Source organism: Monodon monoceros, unplaced genomic scaffold (genome assembly GCF_005190385.1).
Source record: "Monodon monoceros isolate NGI ecotype Baffin Bay Population unplaced genomic scaffold, NGI_Narwhal_1 Super_Scaffold_5, whole genome shotgun sequence".
Taxonomy (NCBI): domain Eukaryota; kingdom Metazoa; phylum Chordata; class Mammalia; order Artiodactyla; family Monodontidae; genus Monodon; species Monodon monoceros.
Window position 1 is genome coordinate 14,661,541 of NW_021703782.1, and position 20,382 is coordinate 14,681,922.

The 20,382-nt window shown below is 41.4% G+C and overlaps 1 protein-coding gene across 1 annotated transcript in view; it reads left to right on the forward strand.

Moving 5' to 3' along the window:
- Positions 1 to 257: 257 nt before the first annotated feature.
- The window catches only part of LOC114884004 (tumor necrosis factor receptor superfamily member 10B-like), a 48,253-nt gene continuing 28,128 nt past the window's right edge, over positions 258 to 20,382 (forward strand). The window contains exons 1-2 of the mRNA XM_029202425.1: positions 258 to 509; positions 8,565 to 8,667. Coding sequence (XP_029058258.1) covers positions 327 to 509; positions 8,565 to 8,667 — 286 coding nt within the window. The 5' untranslated portion in view covers positions 258 to 326. The remainder of the gene's footprint in view (positions 510 to 8,564; positions 8,668 to 20,382) is intronic.

Below are 20,382 nucleotides of genomic sequence, written 5' to 3' on the forward strand. Positions count from 1 at the left end.
GGATCCAGAAACAAACCACGTGCCCAGGGTAGCCAGAGGCTTAGTTCTATGTCCAGCCCCCCACCTTCCGGAGGTGTACCTAGAAGACGACGGCCTTTTATTCAGAGCCTCTCTGCCAACACATCACGTGTTTCAACAACGGTGTGCCTATTTGCTTGCTGGCTCCCGTTCTTTGCCCCGCCCCGGTGACTCAACGCCGCCAAGAGTACAAAAGCCAGGACGGTCCACCCTCCCAAGAGTAAAGAGAGAGACAAGAGTGAGCCCCCGCACACCCCACGGGCGGCAGGGACGATCCAGAGCCCCACGAAAGACACTGTTGCTTCCTGATGGCTCTGCAGGCTGTCACGCCGCGGCGGCTGGGACAGCGAGCGCCCCGCGACAGCACGGGTCAGCGGGGACAGAGCCCACCGGCCGCCTCGGGCTCCCGAGCAGGGCGCCCCCCCGGTCCCAGGCCTCGGCTCCGGGGGCCCTTGGCTCTCATCTTTGTCGTCCTGGGTGTCCTGCTATCGGTGAGTCCCCGCCGCGGGTCCTGGCTGGGGGGAAGGATCGCCTGGTGGCCGGGAGGGGGCGGCAGAAGCGGGAGAGGGAGCGGGGTGTGGGGGGAGTGGGCAGGCGGACATGGCTGGGTGCCTGCCCGGGTCACCCGCGCAGGACCAACAGTGGGCAGTATCGGGGGAAGGAACAGGGTCACGGCCCGGCAGGACCGACCCGGGCCCAGAGGGAGAAGAGCTCGCGCTCCCCTTCCCGGTCCGCGGCCCGGCTGGCCTTCTGAGCGGTCCCAGCAGTGTATTCCAGGCATTGGAGGGGGCAGTGTCAAGCTGGAAACTCCCTGGCAAGCTGCCTGGAGCGACAGAGAGATTGGCTGTCTTTTCTTTCTTTCTTTTTACTATTTTACACTTATGCTTAAATTCTAAAATATACTCATGGCAAATTGATTAAACAGCAGCCCACGAAGAAGGCTGCCTTCCACACGTTTTGTTCTGACCCTTGAGTTTCAGCAGGAAGGAGGTTCCCAGTTCCTTCTGGTCACATTGCCTGCGAGGCTGCCCTTAAATGACCATCAGGCAGCCAGGAACTGGAGCCGCCCCTCCTTCCTTAGAGGTGGGTGATGCAAACAGGAAAACCCATGGTGATGCACATCCTAAAGACACTCCAAGTGGAAAGGCTCCACCCCTGCATGTTCCAGGTTCCTTATATGTTTAAAAAAAAAAAAAATTAAATGTGAAACCAACATTACAGGTGTCATGAAGTTTTAAATACTTTCATTTAACAAATTAATTCAAAATTCAGAGACGCAATAACATATAATCACAAAATGATTACAGAATTAATTTTTAAAAAAATTAGTCTATACTAGATGAGACCCATGTTTAAGGCTGCTGCATGAATGACTCACTTTAGTACAACAGGTGTTTTTCCAGGTGAATGTGAGAATACCTGTGTAGACAAGGTCAAAATATGATCTTGATGGTTTGGGGAATGTGAGACCTAGGCCTCTGACATCCCAAACTCCCGTTCTCATCCCTTCTCATGGCTTTTTTAAAAATGCATTTACATTCATGATCACTTTTGTTATATTCTGAGTTAATAACCAATTCCGTTAGATGTCTTAGGTCAGTACATGCGGATTTATCCTATTCTTTTTAACAGCATAACATTTTATTGTATAGGTAAAGCAGATGTGGGTGAACCAGTTTATTTCATTCTTGTTTTTCATGAATATCTTTCTAGATTATATCCTTGTTTGGTTTTTTTTTTTTTTTTTTTTTGCTAATTCCAACTGTACTGTAGTATATACCTTTGTATGTGTCATACATGCATGTGTACCGTCTACTGGGTAACTCCTTGGAAGTGAAATTGTTGTGTCAATGGGTTAGGTAATATTATACTTTCGTTATATATAATGGCAAACTGTCCTCAAAAAAAAGGCCGGACCATTTTAACTCACATCAAGAGTCCACAAGTATGCCTGTTTCCCTGCACCCTTGCCACACTGAACTTTACTTCTCTGCTTGTCTAAAGTAAATATGGGGCACCACAGTGCTGTGGTTTTGATTCCTCGGTGCCAGTAGAGATTTTCAAGGATCCATGAGATTTCTGAGACTGGGAGTGGGTGGCCAGGAGACCGCAGGTTAGGCAGCAGGGGAGGGGACAGGGGGACAGCAGTCCCAGCTCTGCACTTGAATGGTGTCACCCAGGGCCAGTTACTGCCCCCAGCCCTGCCTGGCATGAGATGAGGCCCATGTCTTTGGGCTCTTGGAAGGATGACATGAGATGAGCTGCAGAGCTGAGCTTGGTCCTCACCCAGGTCCCCGTTCTGCACATGTGATGGGGCCCCATTTCTGTTGTAGGTCTTCTACCCCAGGTTTCTCTCTCTTTCAAAGTGGGAACTGTGAGGTTCAGAGGCTCAGAGGCTCAGTCAGGCCACAGGAGTCTTGGGACTGCAGCTGGAGACTGCAGGCCTGCTCTGCTCCTTCCAGCTCTGGGACCCTGCGTACCCCTGCTTCCTGCTGTAAAACGGGAGGAAGTGAACGCCTGCAGGGCCCTCTGAAGCTGCTGAGAGCTGTGTGGGTGCTATGTGAGGCTGTGTGGGAGGACAAATCCCATCCTCAGGGCTGGTGTCGGTCACGCTGGTGCTGGGAGGGCCACAGGGTACGTGGTCTCCCACCCCCCAGCCCCACAGTGGCTGCCACCTGCATGTATTGGCACCGTGCTGTGGGCTCCCTGGGGTGGGGCAGGAGCTTCTGAAGCACAGGGTGGAGTGCTGTGCTGGGGGGGTCATGGAGGAACTTAGAGGGGCCCAACGTCAGGTGGTGTCAGGGATGGCAGTGCAGGGCCTCGGGCCTGGTGAGCCCAAATGCTCTCAACTTAGGATCTGTTTTATTTCTCTCTCATTTTGAATAGTTTCTATTGCTTTCTCTCCAAGTTCACTGATTTTCTACACATCCTAATCTGTTGTTAACCCCATCCAGTATATTTTTTTCCTTTGTGTGTGTGTGTGAATTATCATGCTGTTTGTTTTGTTTGTTTGTTTTGTTTTTAAGACTTTATTCTTTTAGAGCAGTTTTAGAGTCAAAATAAAATTGAGAGGAAGGTACATAGATTCCCCGTATACCCCCTGTCCCGACACATACATGGTCTCCTCCATTATCAACATACCCACCAGAGTGGTACATGTGTTATAACTGGTGAACTGACACTGACACATTCTAATCACCCAAAGTTCATAATTTATATTATGGTTCACTCTTGGCGCTGTAAGTTCTATGAGCTTGGACAAATGTATACTATTGTTACGGTATCATACAGAGCATCTTCACTGCCCTAAAAATCCCCTGTGCTTTGCCTATTCATTCCTCCCTGGCCCCCAACTGCTGGAAACCATTGATCTTTTTACTGTCTCCATAGTTTTGCCTTTTCCAGAATGTCATGTCATTGGATTCATACAGTATGTAGCTTTTTCAGATTGGCTTCTTTCACTTAGTGATATGCATTTGAGGTTCCTCCATGTCTTTTCATGGCTTGATAGCTTATTTCTTTTCTGGCCTGAATAACATTCCATTGTCTGGATGTACCACAGTTTATTTATCGATTCACCTACTGAAGGAAATCTTGGTTGTTTCCAAGTTTGGGCAATTGTGAAAAAAGCTGCTATAAACATCTGTGTTCACGTTTTTGTGTGGACATACATTTTCAAGTCATTTGGGTAAATACAAAGGAGCACAATTGCTGGATTATATGGTAAGAGTATGTTTATGTGGCAAGAAACCACAAAACTATCTTCAAAGTGGCTCTTCCATTTGCATTTTTACCAGCAGTGATTGAGAGTTCCTGTTGCTCCACCTCTTCATCAGCATTTGGTGTTGTCAGTGTCCAGGTTTTGGCCATTCTTATAGGTGTGTACAGCATCTCATTAGTGTTTTACTTTGTATTTCCGTGATGACATATGATGTGGATCAACTTTTTGTATGCTTATTGGCCATCTGTATATTTTCTTTGGTGAGGTATCTGTTAAGGTCTTTTGTCCATTTTTTAACAGAGTTGTTTGTTTTCTTATTGTTGAGTTTTTTTTAAGTTCTTTGTATATTTTGGAAAACAGTCCTTTTTATTTTTTTATTTATTTTTTATTTTTTTTATTTTTTTTGCTTAGTACGTGGGCCTCTCACTGTTGTGGTCTCTCCCGTTGCGGAGCACAGGCTCCGGACGCGCAGGCTCAGCGGCCATGGCTCACGGGCCTAGTCGCTCCGCGGCACGTGGGATCTTCCCGGACCAGGGCACGAACCTGTGTCCCCTGCATCGGCAGGTGGACTCTCAACCACTGCGCCACCAGGGAAGCCCCTGGAAAACAGGCCTTTTTAGATGTATCTTTTGCAAATACTTTCTCCCAGTCTGTTACTTGACTTCTCATTCTTTTGATATTGTTTTTTTCAAAGCAGAATTTAACTTTAATGAAATCCAGCTTATCGGTTATTTCTTTCATGGATCATGCCTTTGGTAGTTGTATCTAGAAAGTCATCACCAGGGACTTCCCTGGTGGTCCAGTGGTTAAAAATCTGCCTTCCAGGGGCTTCCCTGGTGGCACAGTGGTTGAGAGTCTGCCTGCCGATGCAGGGGACACGGGTTCGTGTCCCGGTCTGGGAGGATCCCACATGCCGCGGAGCGGCTGGGCCCGTGAGCCATGGCCACTAAGCCTGCGTGTCCGGAGACTGTGCTCCACAACGGGAGAGGCCACAACAGTGAGAGGCCCACGTACCAAAAAGAAAAAAAAAAAATCACAACCTAAAAGTTGAGAGTTATGTTTTATTCAGCAGGAATTTTTATTTAATTTAATTTATTTATTTGGTTCTGGCCATTCCGCATGGCATGTGGGATCTTAGTTCCCTGACCAGGTATCAAACCCACGCCCCCTGCATTGGAAGCATGGAGTCTTAACCACTGGACCGCCAGGGAAGTCCCTCGGTGGGAATTTTTAGGACTTCAAGCCCAGGAGGCAGCATCTCAAGTAACCCTGAGAGAACTGCTCGGAGGAGGCGAAGGGGAAGCTAGGATATATAGGAGTTTGCAACAAAGGGCAGGTAGTTGGGAACATCAAAAGATTATTGTTAATGAAAGAAAACCCAGATATCCCAAGTTAAGGAATTTAGCACCTTTCTATGTATGGGAAGATGCAAGAGTCAGGTCTCACGGAAATCATTCCTTTAGTATGCACCTAACCTATCTGGGGCCAGAATCCTGTGTTTTCAAATCCTGAGTTTCCTCAGGGTTTTCACATCCTGAGCTTCCTCAGGCCACAGGTGGCCGCAGGTGAAGGCTGCTAGATGGCAGGTATTCTTTCCTTCCTGAGGTCTGTATCTAGATTTGTTTTTTGCATGTGGACATCTAGTTGTTCCAATCCCAATCACTGTATCTGTCATTACAGATATGGTTACTTTTTAAATTTCTAGAGGTTCCATTTGGTTCTTGTTTGTCTTTTATATGTCATCCATCTCTCTCCTGATTGTGTTCATTTTATTCTTTTATGTCCCTGAGTATAAGCTTCAAATAGCTGTTTTATAGTCTTTGTGGATTAATTCAATGGTCTCTGTCACTTTCTACAATTTCTATTGATTGAATTTTTCCTACTTATGGTGATGTTTTCCTGCTTCCTGCTCTGTCACTTTTTATTAAGTGATACAGATTGTGAATTTTGTTTTCTTAGGTATTCATTTTTGTTGTGTTCTTTTAAAGAGGGCTGGATATTGTTCCAGTCATAGTAAAGAAAATTGAATATCAGTTCGATCTTCCAATATTTGCTTTTAAGTTCGATGCCTGGGCTACACTTGCCTTATTTGGGCATTAAATTCATTAACTACAAAGGACATAGTAGTTAACCACTGATATCTAGGCAGCACCCCTATTATGCAGTCTGTCCACTCTGGTTAATGGCAGCATGAACAGTGCCAGCCACGGGCGAGCCTCGATCCTTGTCAGCCTGCTGGTTTCTGGCGGTCTCTTCTCAGCCTGGGGTGGGTCCCTCCCGCGTGTGCACAGATGAGCACTCACCCACACACTGGATGGGCCCCTCTGCACGTCTCCAGAGCTCTCTCTGGGCAGCTTTTCTTCTCCAGTTCTTGCCGTGCATTCAGCCTCCTGGAACTCCTCTCATTCCCTTAAGAGGCCACGGGGTCTCTGTCGGGTCCCTTCCTGAGCTTCAGCCTGGAAACTGTCCTTAGGCAGGATGCTGAGGCCAACCCTAGGCTCACCTCCTTTGTGTCCTGGGGAGGGTGCTGTATTTTTATTCTGACGTATTTTCTTAATTTATTAAAACACTCAAAATTACAGAAAATTTGCATATATTGTACAAAACACTTTATCCTGACCATCTGAAAACTAGATGCTAACATGATGAATATCATTCCTGAACACTTTGGTGTGTACTCCCTACAAACAGGAACATTCTCCCCCATAGCCACAATACAACCTTCAAATCAGAACATTAACATCGACACATTACCATCTAATTCGCGGACCTCATTCAAATTTCTCCAATTGCTCTTATGTCATTTATAGCTCAGAGACTGTGACACAAATTGTCACTTTTCTGTGACTCTCTGGTATTTAATAGATCATTGACAGGTTCCATTAGGGACAGCTTGTCAGGCACCTTAAATTTTTTTTTTAAATTGTGGTAAAATATACATCGCATAAAATTCACCATCTTAACCATTTTTCAGTGTATAGTTCACTAGCATTAACTATATTCTCATTGTTGTGCAACCAATCTCTAGAGCTATTTTCATTTTGCAAAACTGAAACTCTCTACTCGTTAAACAACAACATCCAAATTCTCCCCTCTACCCAGACCCCGGCAATGGCTATTCTACTTTCTCCATGAATTTGACTACTCTAGGGACCTCATGTAAACGGAATCATACGGTATTTTTGTGATTGGCTTATTTCACTTAGGATAGTGTCCTCAGGTTCATCCGTGTTGTAGCATGTGCCAGAATTTCCTTCTTTTTTAAGGTGAATAATATTCCATTTTACGTATATACCACATTGTTTATCCATTCATCCACTGATGGACATTTGGGTTACTTCCATCTTTTGGCTATTGTGAATAATGGTGCTATGAACATGGGTGTACAAATAACCCTTTGAGACCTTGCTTTCAATTCTTTTGGATATATACCCAGAGATGACATTGCTAGATCATATAGTAATTTTATTTTTAGTTTTTTGAGAAACCCCCAAATTTTATGGAAACTGTTTTCCATAGGGGCTGCATCATTTTACATTCCCACCAACAGTGCACAAGACTTCCAATTTCTCCACATCTTTGCCAACACTTGTAGTTTATGGGTTTCTGTTTTTCTTTCTTTTTTTAATAGTGACCATCCTAATGGATGTGCAGTGGTACCTCATTGTGGTTTTGATTTGCATTTCCCTAATGATGCGTGATGTTGAGCATCTTTTCATGTGCTTATTGGCCATTTGTACATCTTCTCTGGAAAAACATCTATTCAAATCTTTTACTTATTTTTTAAAATGGTTGTTTATTATTATTATTGTTGTTGTGTTGTAGGAGTTCTTTATATATTCTGGATATTAACCCCTTATTAGATATATGATTTGCAAACATTTCTCCCATTCTGTGCGTTGCCCTTTCACTCTGTTAATTGTGGTTTTTTTTGATGCACAGAAGTTTAAAATTTTGATGTTAGCACAATTTATCTATTTTTTTCATGTTGCCTGTGCTTTTGGTGTCATATCCAAGAAGTCATTTCCAAATTCCAGTTCATGAAGAACTGCCCCTATGTTTTCTCCTAAGTGTTTTATAGCTTTAACTCTTATGTTTCTATCTGTGATCCATTTTGAGTTAATTTTTGTATACGGTGTTAAGTAAGGGTCCAAGTTCATATTTTTGCATATGGATATCCAGTTTTCCCAAGATTGTCCTTTCTCCATTAAATGATTTTGGTACTCCTTGTCAAGTCATTTGACCATATATGCAACAGTCTATTTCTGGGCTATCTGTTCTATTCTATTGGTCTAGATGTCTGAGGCACCTTTTTAAACCAGAAATTCATCATTTAATCAATATTTGGTGAACAAAAAATTATTTAATGTTTGATTCTGTATCCTGATATTTTTAAGTTTGCATATTATATAATCCTCATTCGTAAATGTGTGTATGTAAAAGAAAGAGAATATTCACACATATGGTGAAATAGTGGAACTAAATGAGACAAAACATTAATGGATGCTATTTCTAAGATGAGGGGATCATATATAGTTTTTGTATCCTTATAAAAATTTTACCTCCTCATATTTTCTAGAATAAGCACGTTTTCTTCTATAAAAGAAAAGGATAAAGAAGAGTTTTTCAAGGGTATGTTACTTGGCTAGCCCCAAATCATGAAAGTTCAAACATAAATACTGAAGAATATTTAAGACTTTGGAGCTGGGAGAAAGGTGTAAGTTCTGCTTAGTTTTGGAGGTGAGGTGAAAGGATTGTGGAATGGATTCTGGGAGGGGTGAGAGTCTGGAAGCCACTCATGCCTGTCCCTGTTTTGTCCCTATAGGTCACAGCTGCCTCAACCATGCCCACAGGGAAGGATGGAGTTCACCAGCAATTAGCTGCCCCACAGGGATGGAGGCACAGCTTCTGGGAGTTGTGTCCACCAGGTAAATTCTACAACTGATCTCCAACCCTTACCTGACCCTTGTCTGCCTTATCTTCATGTCCTTCTGGTCTTCTGATTCCTGCAGTTCCTGGTTCTTATTCCACAGTCATTTACTGGAAGTCTTCCGTGTGCCAGGTGCTGTGCTAGTGGAGGACATGAGGCCCCTGCCCTCCTGGAACACTCCTCCTAGGATGATACCCAGACAGATGGACAAACGTGACAGTCAGAGAGATGAGCTAGGAACCGTGAGGATAATTGAATGATGGGTGGGACAGACATGGTGTTGGTAAGGCCTCCTGGGGTTGGTGGCTTTGGTGCAGAGAGCCAGGTAGAGTGCTCCTGAGGGGGCCCCCAGGAACTGTCACCCCAAGGGGCAGGGCTGGGCTTGTTTTAGCAAAGCTAGGGGGCAGCTCGGGTGAGTGGAGGGTGGAGAGGTCAACAGGACAGGTGGGAGGAGATCACACGGGGTCCTGGACACCGTGGAGGGAGCATGGGTTTTATTTTGTTAGTGAGGGACAACTCCAAAAAGTTTTAAGCAAAAGACTGAAGGAATCAGCTTTGTTTTAGGCAGAGCACCAATGGAATAAGAGCACACTCTTGGACTGAAAGGGGGCAAGACCAGAAACAGGTGGAGAGCCTTCCAGGGCATGTCTGTGAAGTGCACCCCTGGTTCTTCTACCTGGTGTGATGTCTGTTCCATGTGGTTCTATGAGCCACAGGAAAACAGCAGAAACCATGCCTGGCAGGGTGGTTGACTGGGGTTTTTGCTTTGCACGTGTTTCCTTTACCCCAGGAAGGAAAGTGAGTTAGAAATTGATTTTCTGCACAAGGGCTTCCAGAGCTGGCAAGAGTAGCACTGAGGGGTGCTTAAAAACCCTTTAAGACTGTGCATTTCCATGAGCATCGTAAGAAAGACTCTTGTGCCTTTCCATTTGATGTTCAGTGTGGGCTTGTCAAAGTGTCAGGATGTGGACAGGTAAGAGCTTAGCCCCAAACAAACACACAAACAAAACTGTAAATGCACAAGGCTTCCAGCACCTGTTGCTGTGGTCCAGGGTCAAGATGGGTGGGCTTTAATATGGTGGTGAACAGAGCAGCTTAGGAAGGGTGAGGGATATACTGAGATAATTCTCTTCATAAAATTGTAAGAGAAATTTCTCATATATATTTGCAGTAGTTTTGCTATTTTCTATTTTACAATTAAGTTATTGATTCACCCAGATTTTATTTTCTTATAAGAAGAGAGTAAGAAAGACATTTCATTGTTTTCCAGTAGTCTTCTTAGTTGCCCCAGCACCATTATTAAATAATCACATTTTTATCATTGATATAAATTGTCATCATGATAATACATTATTAAGTTTTCTGTAAGGTAGGGTTTTTAGAGTATATTCTTTTCTTTTTTTTTTTTTTTGTGGTACGCGGGCCTCTCACCGCTGTGGCCTCTCCCGTTGCGGAGCACAGGCTCCGGATGCGCAGGCTCAGCAGCCATGGCTCACGGGCCCAGTCACTCCGCGGCATGTGGGATCTTCCTGGACCGGGGCACGAACCCGTGTCCCCTGCATCGGCAGGCGGACTCTCAACCACTGCGCCACCAGGGAAACCCTAGAGTATATTCAATATTGATAAAAATAAATCAGGGAACTCACGGACAACATGTAGAAGAATTATGGTTTTGGTTTTTCTTTCCCCAGTCTGACCATCTCTACCTTTTAATTGGAGAGTTTAAATTATTTACATTTAACACTATTACTGATAAGGTAAAACTTACTTCTGGTCTTAGGTATTTAATTTCTTTATGTCTTATGTATTTTGTTCCTTAATTTCTCCATTACTGCCTTTTTAAAAATTTGGTTGATTTTTTTAGTACTATTTAAATTCCCTTTTTTCCTTTTCTGTGTATTTTTTAGTCATTTTCTTAGTGGTTACCATGGAGATTACAATTACCATCTTTTTTTTTTTTAACATCTTTATTGGGGTATAATTGCTTTACAATGGTATGTTAGTTTCTGCTTTATAACAAAGTGAATCAGTTATACATATACATATGTACAATTACCATCTTAAACTGATAAAAATCTAGTTTTTATAATTCTGACAACATTTCAATGGAATCCAAGCACTGTGCTCCTATACATCTCCATCTCTCCCCTTATATATTGTCGTCAGAGATCACATCTTTGTACATTGTGCGCCCATTAACAGGGATCTTCTGGAGATGTGTATGGGTGTCAAGTTGACAAGGGGTGGGCTTGTGATGGTTAATTTGATGTGTCAACTTATTTAGGTCACGGTACCCAGATAATTGGTTAAATACTTTCTAATGTTTCTGTGAAGGTAGCTTTTTTTTTTTTTTACATCTTTATTGGAGTATAATTGGTTTAAAATGGTGTGTTAGTTTCTGCTTTATAACAAAGTGAATCAGTTATACATATACATATGTTCCCATATCTCTTCCCTCTAGATATGATAACATTTAAATCAGTAGGCTTTGAGTGAAACATATTACCCTACTTAATGTGTGTGAGCTTCATCCAATCTGTTGAAAGTCTTAATAGAAAAAGATTCACCTTTCTGGAGAAAGAGGGAATTCTGCCACTAGACTGCCTTCAGAATCAAACTGCAACTCTTCCCTGTCTGCCTACTCTGTGTGAACCAGTTCCTTAAAATATCTTTTTCTTTCTATACACACACGAGCACACACACACACACACACACACACACACACACACACACTCCGTTTCTCTCTATTGGTTCTATTTCTCTGGAAAACAAATAGAAAAATTTTTAAGATTTAAAATCTTTTTGACCATACTCAATCTTCAAATAAAGACAATAACAAGGTCATAGTTCTAACATGATCCAACACTGCTGCATACATCTGAAAACACGCCTATATTTTCTTTAGAAGAGGATGCAATGTCCTTGGGTGACTTTTACTCTTCTCCATGTTATCTCATAACTTAAATACTATGATGTAAGTTAACAATACTTAAATACTATGATATAAAGTCAATATATCTTATATGATAAGGGGATAAGAGAGGAAAGAAAGCAAAGATATTTGCTTAACATATATAAATACAAAAGCACAAGCATAACATAGTAAAGAAGACATTTATAACAATTACAACCCTTGTTTCCATAACTGATCATGCAGTCATAGCTGGTATTTAAACCATCTTCTACTACCCGTTCCATTTTCCCTGCCCTCAGCAAGCATCTTAGCTGATCATATGCATATATGCTGTGCATATTAGAGTGAGACAAGCCTTCATTCCTGAGGGGTCTAAGCCATTAGTCCTGCCTCAATCGAATTGTTATAGATTTCCATTGACTTTAATCACAATGCACGGTAATTCTAAGAAACACCCTAAGGGATCTTTTGGATTCTAGACACGATCTTCCTTACCTTCATTGTGTAGTAGTAGTTCAATTTCCCCTTGGCAGTCAGGGTCAGTACAGTAACTTCTATGCCTGCTAATTCAGAGATATGAAGAGCTCTACGTGGCTGGGTGGCATTCTTAACTGCCAGTTCAATTGAATCATCGTTGTGTCTTCTGGTGGAAGCATTCCTCCCTTTAGAACTAAACCTCTAGGCCAGCAGAGCATGAAGTCATGGGAACAAGAAGCAAAATTTTGGCTACTGTATAGTTAGCGGTAATAGTGAGTAGTAACACTCCCATTTCCACTCCTTGGTTCCTGGATCCATGAATGCTGGCCATGGAAGAAAATATTACACATTGGATGCTGATTCAGAGCATATATGGCCTTATGGAAAACCTTGTCCCAGTCTTACAAGGTATTGCCATCTAGCTGGCATTGTAACTGAGTCTTCGAAAGGTCATTCCACCATTCTATCAAGCCAGATGATTCAAGATGGTGGAGAGCATAAGACCAGGGAATTCCTTGAGAATGGGCTCATTGCTGCACTTCACTTACTGTCACGTGAGTTCCTTGGTCAGATCGATGGTGTGAGGCATACCACAGTGGTGGATAGGTATTCTGTAAGTCCATGGATGGTACTTTTGGAAGAAGCATTGCATGTAGGAAAGGTAAATTCGTCTTCAGAGTGTCTGTTCCAGTAAGAACAAAATGATGCCCCTTTTCATGATGGAAGTGGTCCAGTGTAATCAACCTGCACAGCATTCTCTTGTTCTGGGCACCACTCAAAATTAGCAGCTTTTTGGGTCACTCAGTAATAGGCTGGAATAACACATCAAAATGAGGAATATGTTGCCTCTAAAACTGAAAGAGGCCCATTAAATGTTGTACCTCTTTCTCGGTTGTAGGGGGAGCCAGAGGGAACAGCTTATCCTTTACCTTAGAAAGGATATCTCAACATGCCCCACGCCACTGGACCCCTAGACATTTCAATGAGGCAGAAGGCCCCTGAATTTTTGTTGGATTTCTTTCCCACTCTTTAATATACAAACATCTTACCAGAGTACCTACCACTCCTTGCTCACTAGATCCAATCAGCATAACATTACCAATGTAATGAACCAGTGTGATGTTGTGTATAAGGGAAAGGACATCAAGACCTTGTGAACTATATTATGACATAGGACTGGAGGGCTGATGTACCTCTGAGGCAGGACAGTGTAGGTATATTGCTCGACTTGCTGGTCTTTACTAACAAATATGAAGAAAAAAGCATTTGTCAGATCAATGGCTGCATACCGGGTACCAGAGGATGTGTTAATTTGCTTTTGCAATGAAACCACATCTGGTGCTGCGGTTGCAATGGTTAAGCTTACAATAATCCACTGTCATTCTCCAAGATCCATCTGTCTTCTGCACGGGCCAGATAGACAAAATGATTGGGGATGCTCCCTTCAAGTCCTGGATGGTGGCACTGATTTCTGCAGTCTCTCCAGAAATGCAGTATTGCTTTTGGTTTACTATTTTTCTAGGTAGAGGCAGTTCTAGTGGCTTGCGCTTGGTCTTTCCCACCTAATAGCCCTCATTCTACATCTCAGGAAACATTAATATGGGGATTCTGCCAGTTGCTGAGTATGTCTCTTCCAATTATGCATTTCAGAACTGGAGAAATCATGGCATGATATATTTGGGGGCCCACTGGACCCACTGTGAGATGGACCTGAACTAAAACTCCATTGTTCACCAGACCTTCATAAGCCCCTATTCTGACATGTGGACCACAGTGATGTTTTGGGTCTTCTGGAATTGGTGTCAGTTCAGAGCCAATGTCCAGTGATCTCTGAAAGGTCTGATTATTTCCTTTTCCCCAAAGCACAGTCAGTCTGGTAAAAGGCTGTAGGTCCCTTTGGGGAAAGCTCAGAGAAAGATTAACAATATAAACTTTTGGCAGTATACCAGGGTTTTTCCTCAAGGGTACCCAGATTCTCCTTCATTTGAAGAGTTCTAGGTCTGTAAACAGGATGGGAATTGATTGAGGGGACATGACTCTGTTTTTATGATTCAAGTTAGACTTTTGATCACTTGACCTAGAATTTTTCTACTTATACATATCATGTACAAATTTAGTAGACTTTTCTACATATTTCAGTTCTAGGAATGCCATGATCAACCCACCAATGTCATAGGTTTCTGCGAGTAAGACTATTCTGAGCACTACTTTGACTCTGCTGTCCATTTAATAACCACACTCAGCTTATGTTTGGCCATTGAGTGCCACCACTTGGCCCCTGTCACCCTGGGATCCAATTACCCTCATTACATTTAGATTTCCCAGTTCAGTAGCCGCAGTTCCCACAGTACTTTCTGGTCTACAGAGAAGAGCAATCACAGAGCTCTTCAAGGATGCTAGGGATCCTTCACAAATTTATTTCCCAGAGTACTAGTGAAAGATGTGTCCTCTGGAACATCCCAGAGTGTGTGAGCAGGTCTTAAATGTCAAACCCACTCTAACATTCCAATCTCTTTGAGTCTTTCCCTTCCTCTGTAGTATACCAAGGCAGGTCTGGCATTTCAACTTCATTTACCGTGAGCTACTTTTTAGTCAATGTTTCAGCCAGCCAACAAACTGAAGAAATAAACAATTAGAGCCCTTTGTAACTCCCAAATTGCAACTTTAGTTGACCCATATCAATAAATGTGGCCTAATCCAACTTTATGCTCTTTCTACCATTATTTCACAACCTTAATATCCATCCCACACATATTCCCGAGATTCTGTTTAAATTGGAAAAATCAAGCAGCTCTTTTGGCATGTACTGAACAATTTGTATCGTGATTCAGCCACTAGATACTGGGTTTGGTTTTCAGCACACTCACCTCTGCAGCTACAGGAAATAAGTGTCTCTTTCAGGGCAGACACGGAAGCTCTCATGTCATTTATGCAGTGCTTAAGCTGGGAACTAAAATCCTTGAGCTTATTGTTTTCTACCCCCATTGTGTCCAGCAAAATTAAAAGCAGGCAGCCAATCTCACTTTGTTCATTAGTTTTATAACAATGTTCAAAGGAATCAGCAACAAAAACAAAAAAAAAGACAAATGGAACTACATAAAACTCTGAAACTGTGCAACATAGGAAACAATCAACAATCAACAAACAAACAAACAAAAGACAGCCTACTGAATGGGAGAAAATATTTGCAAGTTGTATATCTGATAAGGGGTTAATATCCAGGGTATATAAGGAAATTTTACCACTCAACAACACAACAAAGATAACCTAATTTAAAAATGGGCAAAGTTCTTGGATAGACAATTCTCCAAAGAAGGCAAAAAAAAAATGGTTAATGAACATATGAAAAGATGCTCGACTTCACTAATCATAAGAGAAATGCAAATCAAAACCACAATGAGACGTCACTTTACATCCATTAGGATGGCCACTATCAAAAGAACAGAAAATGACAAGTGTTGGTGAGGACGTGGAAGGACTGGAGTCCTTGTGCACTACTGGTAGGAATATAAAATGATGCAGTCATTATGGAAAACAGTATGAAGACTCCTAAAGAAAGATTAAAATAGAATCACCATATGATCCACCAATTCCACTTCTGGGAATATAACCGAAAGAATTGAAAGCAGGATCTCAAACAGATATTTGCATACTCCTTCATATATTAGCTGCATTATTCACAATAGCCAAGAGGTGAGAGCAACCCAGATGTTCACCAACAGTTGAATGGATAAAGAAAATGTGTTATATACACACAATCGAACATTATGCAGCCTTGGAAAGGAGGGAAATCCTGTCACATGCTACAACAAGTAGCCAGTCACAAAAGGACAAATACTGTATGGTTACACTCATAGAAAGTATTTAAAGTACTCAAAATCATAGAAACAGAAAGTAGGAAGATGATTGCCAAGGGCTGGGGAGAGTGGGGCAGGGAATTATTCCTAACAGATACAGAGTTTCTATTTTGTAAGATGGAAGTTCTAGAGATCTGTTGTACAACATACACTGTGAATATACTTAACACTACTGAAATGTACACTTAAAAATGGTGAAGATGGGGCTTCCCTGGTGGCGCAGTGGTTGGGAGTCCGCCTGCTGATGCAGGGGACACGGGTTCATGCCCCGGTCCGGGAAGATCCCACATGCTGCGGAGCGGCTAGGCCCGTGAGCCATGGCCGCTGAGCCTGTGCGTCCAGAGCCTGTGCTCCGCAACGGGAGAGGCCACAACAGTGAGAGGCCCGCGTACAGAATTTAAAAAAAAAAAAAAAAAAAAGGTGAAGGTGGTAAATTGAAAGCTGTATATTTTTACCACAATTTTTAAAAGAAGTTCCAAAAGTTATTAAAATAGTAAAATAAAATATACCTTTAAAATATAAAGATATAAAAGGTATTATAAATATAAATGGTCAACTAGACCTTGTCTCTTTTATTTTTCACTTTTAACATTTTATTAGAGTTTATAATAAAAAAAATTTTCCAAGTTACCATCTTCATAGCTGGATCACAGAAGCGAAGTGTGAAACTAAACTATGAAAATGCAAGTGTAGTAAAGCTATTCCATGTCTATTGATATTTTTAATACCTTTTTTTTAGTTATAAAGGTAGTACACATAAGAGAAGGTCTAAAGGGGATTCCCTGGTGGCACAGTGGTTGAGAGTCCGCCTGACGATGCTGGGGACATGGGTTTGCGCCCCGGTCCGGGAAGATCCCACATACGGCGGAGTGGCTGGGCCCGTGAGCAATGGCCGCTGAACCTGCGCGTCCGGAGCCTGTGCTCTGCAACCGGAGAGACCACGACAGTGAGAGGCCCGCGTACCACAAAAAAAAAAAAAGAGAGAAGGTCTAAAAAGGATATTCATCAAAAACTCTTTATAGTGTTAACCTCTAAGACTTTGTAAAGGGGAGAAATTGCACTTTTACTTCTGAATTTTAATTTTTTTTTTACAGTAGGTTCTTGTTGGTTATCTATTTTAAATATAGCAGTGTGTACATGTCAATCCCAAATTCCCAGTCTATCCCTCCCCGCTGCACCCTTCCCCGCAGTAACCATAAGTTCATTTTCTAAGTCTGTGAGTCTGTTTCTGTTTTGCAAATAAGTTCATTTGTATCACTTTTTTTTAAAGATTCTGCATATAAGCAATATAATATGGTATTTGTCTCTCTCTGTCTGACTTACTTCACTTAGTAAGATAATCTCCAGGTCCATCCACGTTGCTGCAGATGTCACTATTTTGTTCCTTTTCATGGCTGGGTAATACTCCATTGTATATATGTACCACATCTTCTTTACCCATTCATGTGTTGATGGACATTTAGGTTGCTTTTGTGTCTTGGCTATTGTAAACAGTGCTGCAATGAACATTAGAGTGAATGTACCCTTTCGAACAATGTTTTTCTCCAGATATATGCCCAGGAGTGGGATTGCTGAATCATACAGTAGCTCTATTTTTATTTTTTTTAAACCTCCATACTGTTCTCCATAGTGTCTGTACCAATTTACATTCCCACCAACAGTACAGAAGGATTCCTTTTTCTCCACACCCTCTCCAGCATTTATTGTTTGTAGATTTTTAAATGATAGCCATTCTTACTGGTGTGAGGTGATATCTCATTGTTTTGATTTGCATGCCTCTAATAATTAGCAATGTTGAGCATCTTTTCATGTGCCTATAAGAGACCTTGTCTCTTTTTTGATTAGAAGATCCAGTGGTGATATTTTGCATATCCTCTGTTGTAACATCAATCCATGGACTATCCGTGCACTCTTTTTTCTTAATTTATTTTTTATTGAAGTACAGTTGAATTATAATGTGTTAATTACAGCTGTATGGCAAGTGACTCAGTTATACATATATATATACTTTCTTTTTCATATTGTTTTCCATTATGGTTTATCACCGGATATTGAATATACCTCCCTGTGCCATACAATAGGACCTTATTGTTTATCCATTCTATATATACCAGTTTGTATCTGCTATTCCCAAACTCCCAATCCAACCCTCTCCCACTCCCCTCCCCCTTGGCCATGCACTCTTTATTATAGGAAATAAAGGCATCAGTGTGTTTAAGTCTTATCAGATTAGAGAACCAATTCTAACCCATCATCCTTAAGATTCTGTTCTGCTAGAATCTCTCAAAGTACCAAAAATTTGTTTTAGTAAGAATTATCCAGAGAAAAAGATCCAATAGAGATTGTATGTATAGACAGAGATTTATTTTCAAGAATTGCTCATGCAGTTGTGGAAGCTGGCAAGTCCAAAATCCAGAAATCGGCTAGCAGTCTGCTGGATATAGAACTTCATGGTTGACAAGTTGTTTCTTGTTTTTGTTTTTTTTCCTTTAGCACTTTATATTTTTCCCTCCACTGCCTTCTGGCCTCCATTATTTCTAATGAGAAATCAGCTAATAACCTTATTGAGAATCCGTTGTATGTGATGAATCATGTCTTACGTGCTGGGTTTGTGTTTTTTTTACTTTTTTCGATACTACTTCCCCAGGTTGGGAGTGGGTAATTTGCATACCTGCTGCTTTCCTTGGCTCCCTCTCTGGATTCAAACCCTGATTCCCCATCACCCATGGTCACCACTGTCCAGGCAGCTACTACCATCAAAAGTTGATAGGGCAGACATTTGAATGGGTCATGGCCCCCATGGGGCCTGCAATGGGCCGAGGTTACCTAGAGTCACCGAAGCCGGCAGCACTGCCCTCACTGAGGCTAGTGGGGAGGCTGACCTGGTTGCTTTTGAGCTGATAAATGCATGCACCACCCCCAAGGGGGTCAGCACTCATTGGTACGTATTAGTTTTTGAATTACCACAGTTATCCAAGTAGGAGAGGAGCAAGAGACCAAAGGAAAAATATATATATTTATATATATTATATCAAAAAATATATCCTAGTTTGATATAGTCCCATTTGTTTATGCTTTTGTTTCCCTTGCCTGAGGAGATGTATCCAAAAAAATATTGCTAAGACTGATGTCAAAGAGTGAACCCCTGAAGTTTTCTTCTGAAGGTTTTATGGTTTCAGGTATTACATTAATGTCTTTAAACCATTTTGAATTTAAATTTTTAGATGGTGTGAGAAGGTAGTCCAGTTTATATATAGCCTTACAGTTTTCCCAACACCATTTATTGAAGAGGCGTGTTTGTTCCCATTGTATATTCTTGCCTCTTTTGTCATAGATTAATTGTCTATATAAGTGTGGGTTTATTTCTGGACTCTCTATTCTATTTCATTGATCTATGTGTCTGTTTTTGTGCCAGTACCATACTGTTTTGATGGCTGTAGCTTTGTAGTGTATTTTGAAGTCAGGGAGTGTGATACCTCCAGCTTTGTTCTTTATCAAATTTGTTTTGGCTATTTGGGGACTTTTGTGTTTCATTAAAAATTTTAGAATTATTTTTTCTATTTCTGTGAAAAATGTCACTGGTGTTTTGATAGGAATTGCATTGAATCTGTAGATTTCCTCAGGTAGTGTTGTCATTTTAACAATATTAATTCTTCCAACATACGACCATAGTATATCTTTCCATCTTTTTGTGTTGTCTTCAGTTTCTTTCATCAATGTCTTATAGTTTTCCAAGTACATTTCATTTACCTCCTTACTGAGATTTATTCCTAGTTATTTTATTCTTTTTGATGCAACAGTAAATGGGGTTGTTTTCGTAATTTCTATTTCTGATAGTTCATTGGTAGTGCATAAAAACAGAACAGATTTCTCTATAGTAATTGTGTATCCTGCAACTTTACAGAATTCATTGATGAGCTCTAGCAGTTTTTTGGTGATGTCTTCAGAATTTTCTATGTATAATATCATGTCATCGGCAAACAGTGACAGTTTTGCTTCTTCTCTTCCAATTTGGATGCATTTCTTTTTCTTGTCTGATTGCTATGGCTAGAACTTCCAGTAGTACGTTGAATAAAAGGGACAAGAGTGGGCATCCTTTTCTTGTTCCTGATCTTAGAGGAAATGCTTTCAGCTTTTCACCATGGAGTATGATGGTAGTTGTGGGCTTGTCATATATGGCCTTTATAATATTGAGGTGTGTACCCTCTATATCCACTTTGTTGAGAGTTTTTATCATATATGGAGGTTGAATTTTGTCAAAAGCTTTTTCTGAATCTATTGAGATGGTTTTTATTCTTCAGTTTGTTAATGTGGTGTATTACATCGTGTATTGAACCATCTTTGCAACCTTGGGATAAATCTCAATTGATCATGGTGTATGATCCTTTGAATGTATTGTTGGATTCAGTTTACTTATATTTTACCGAGGATTTTTGCATCTATGTTCATCAGTGATATTGGACTG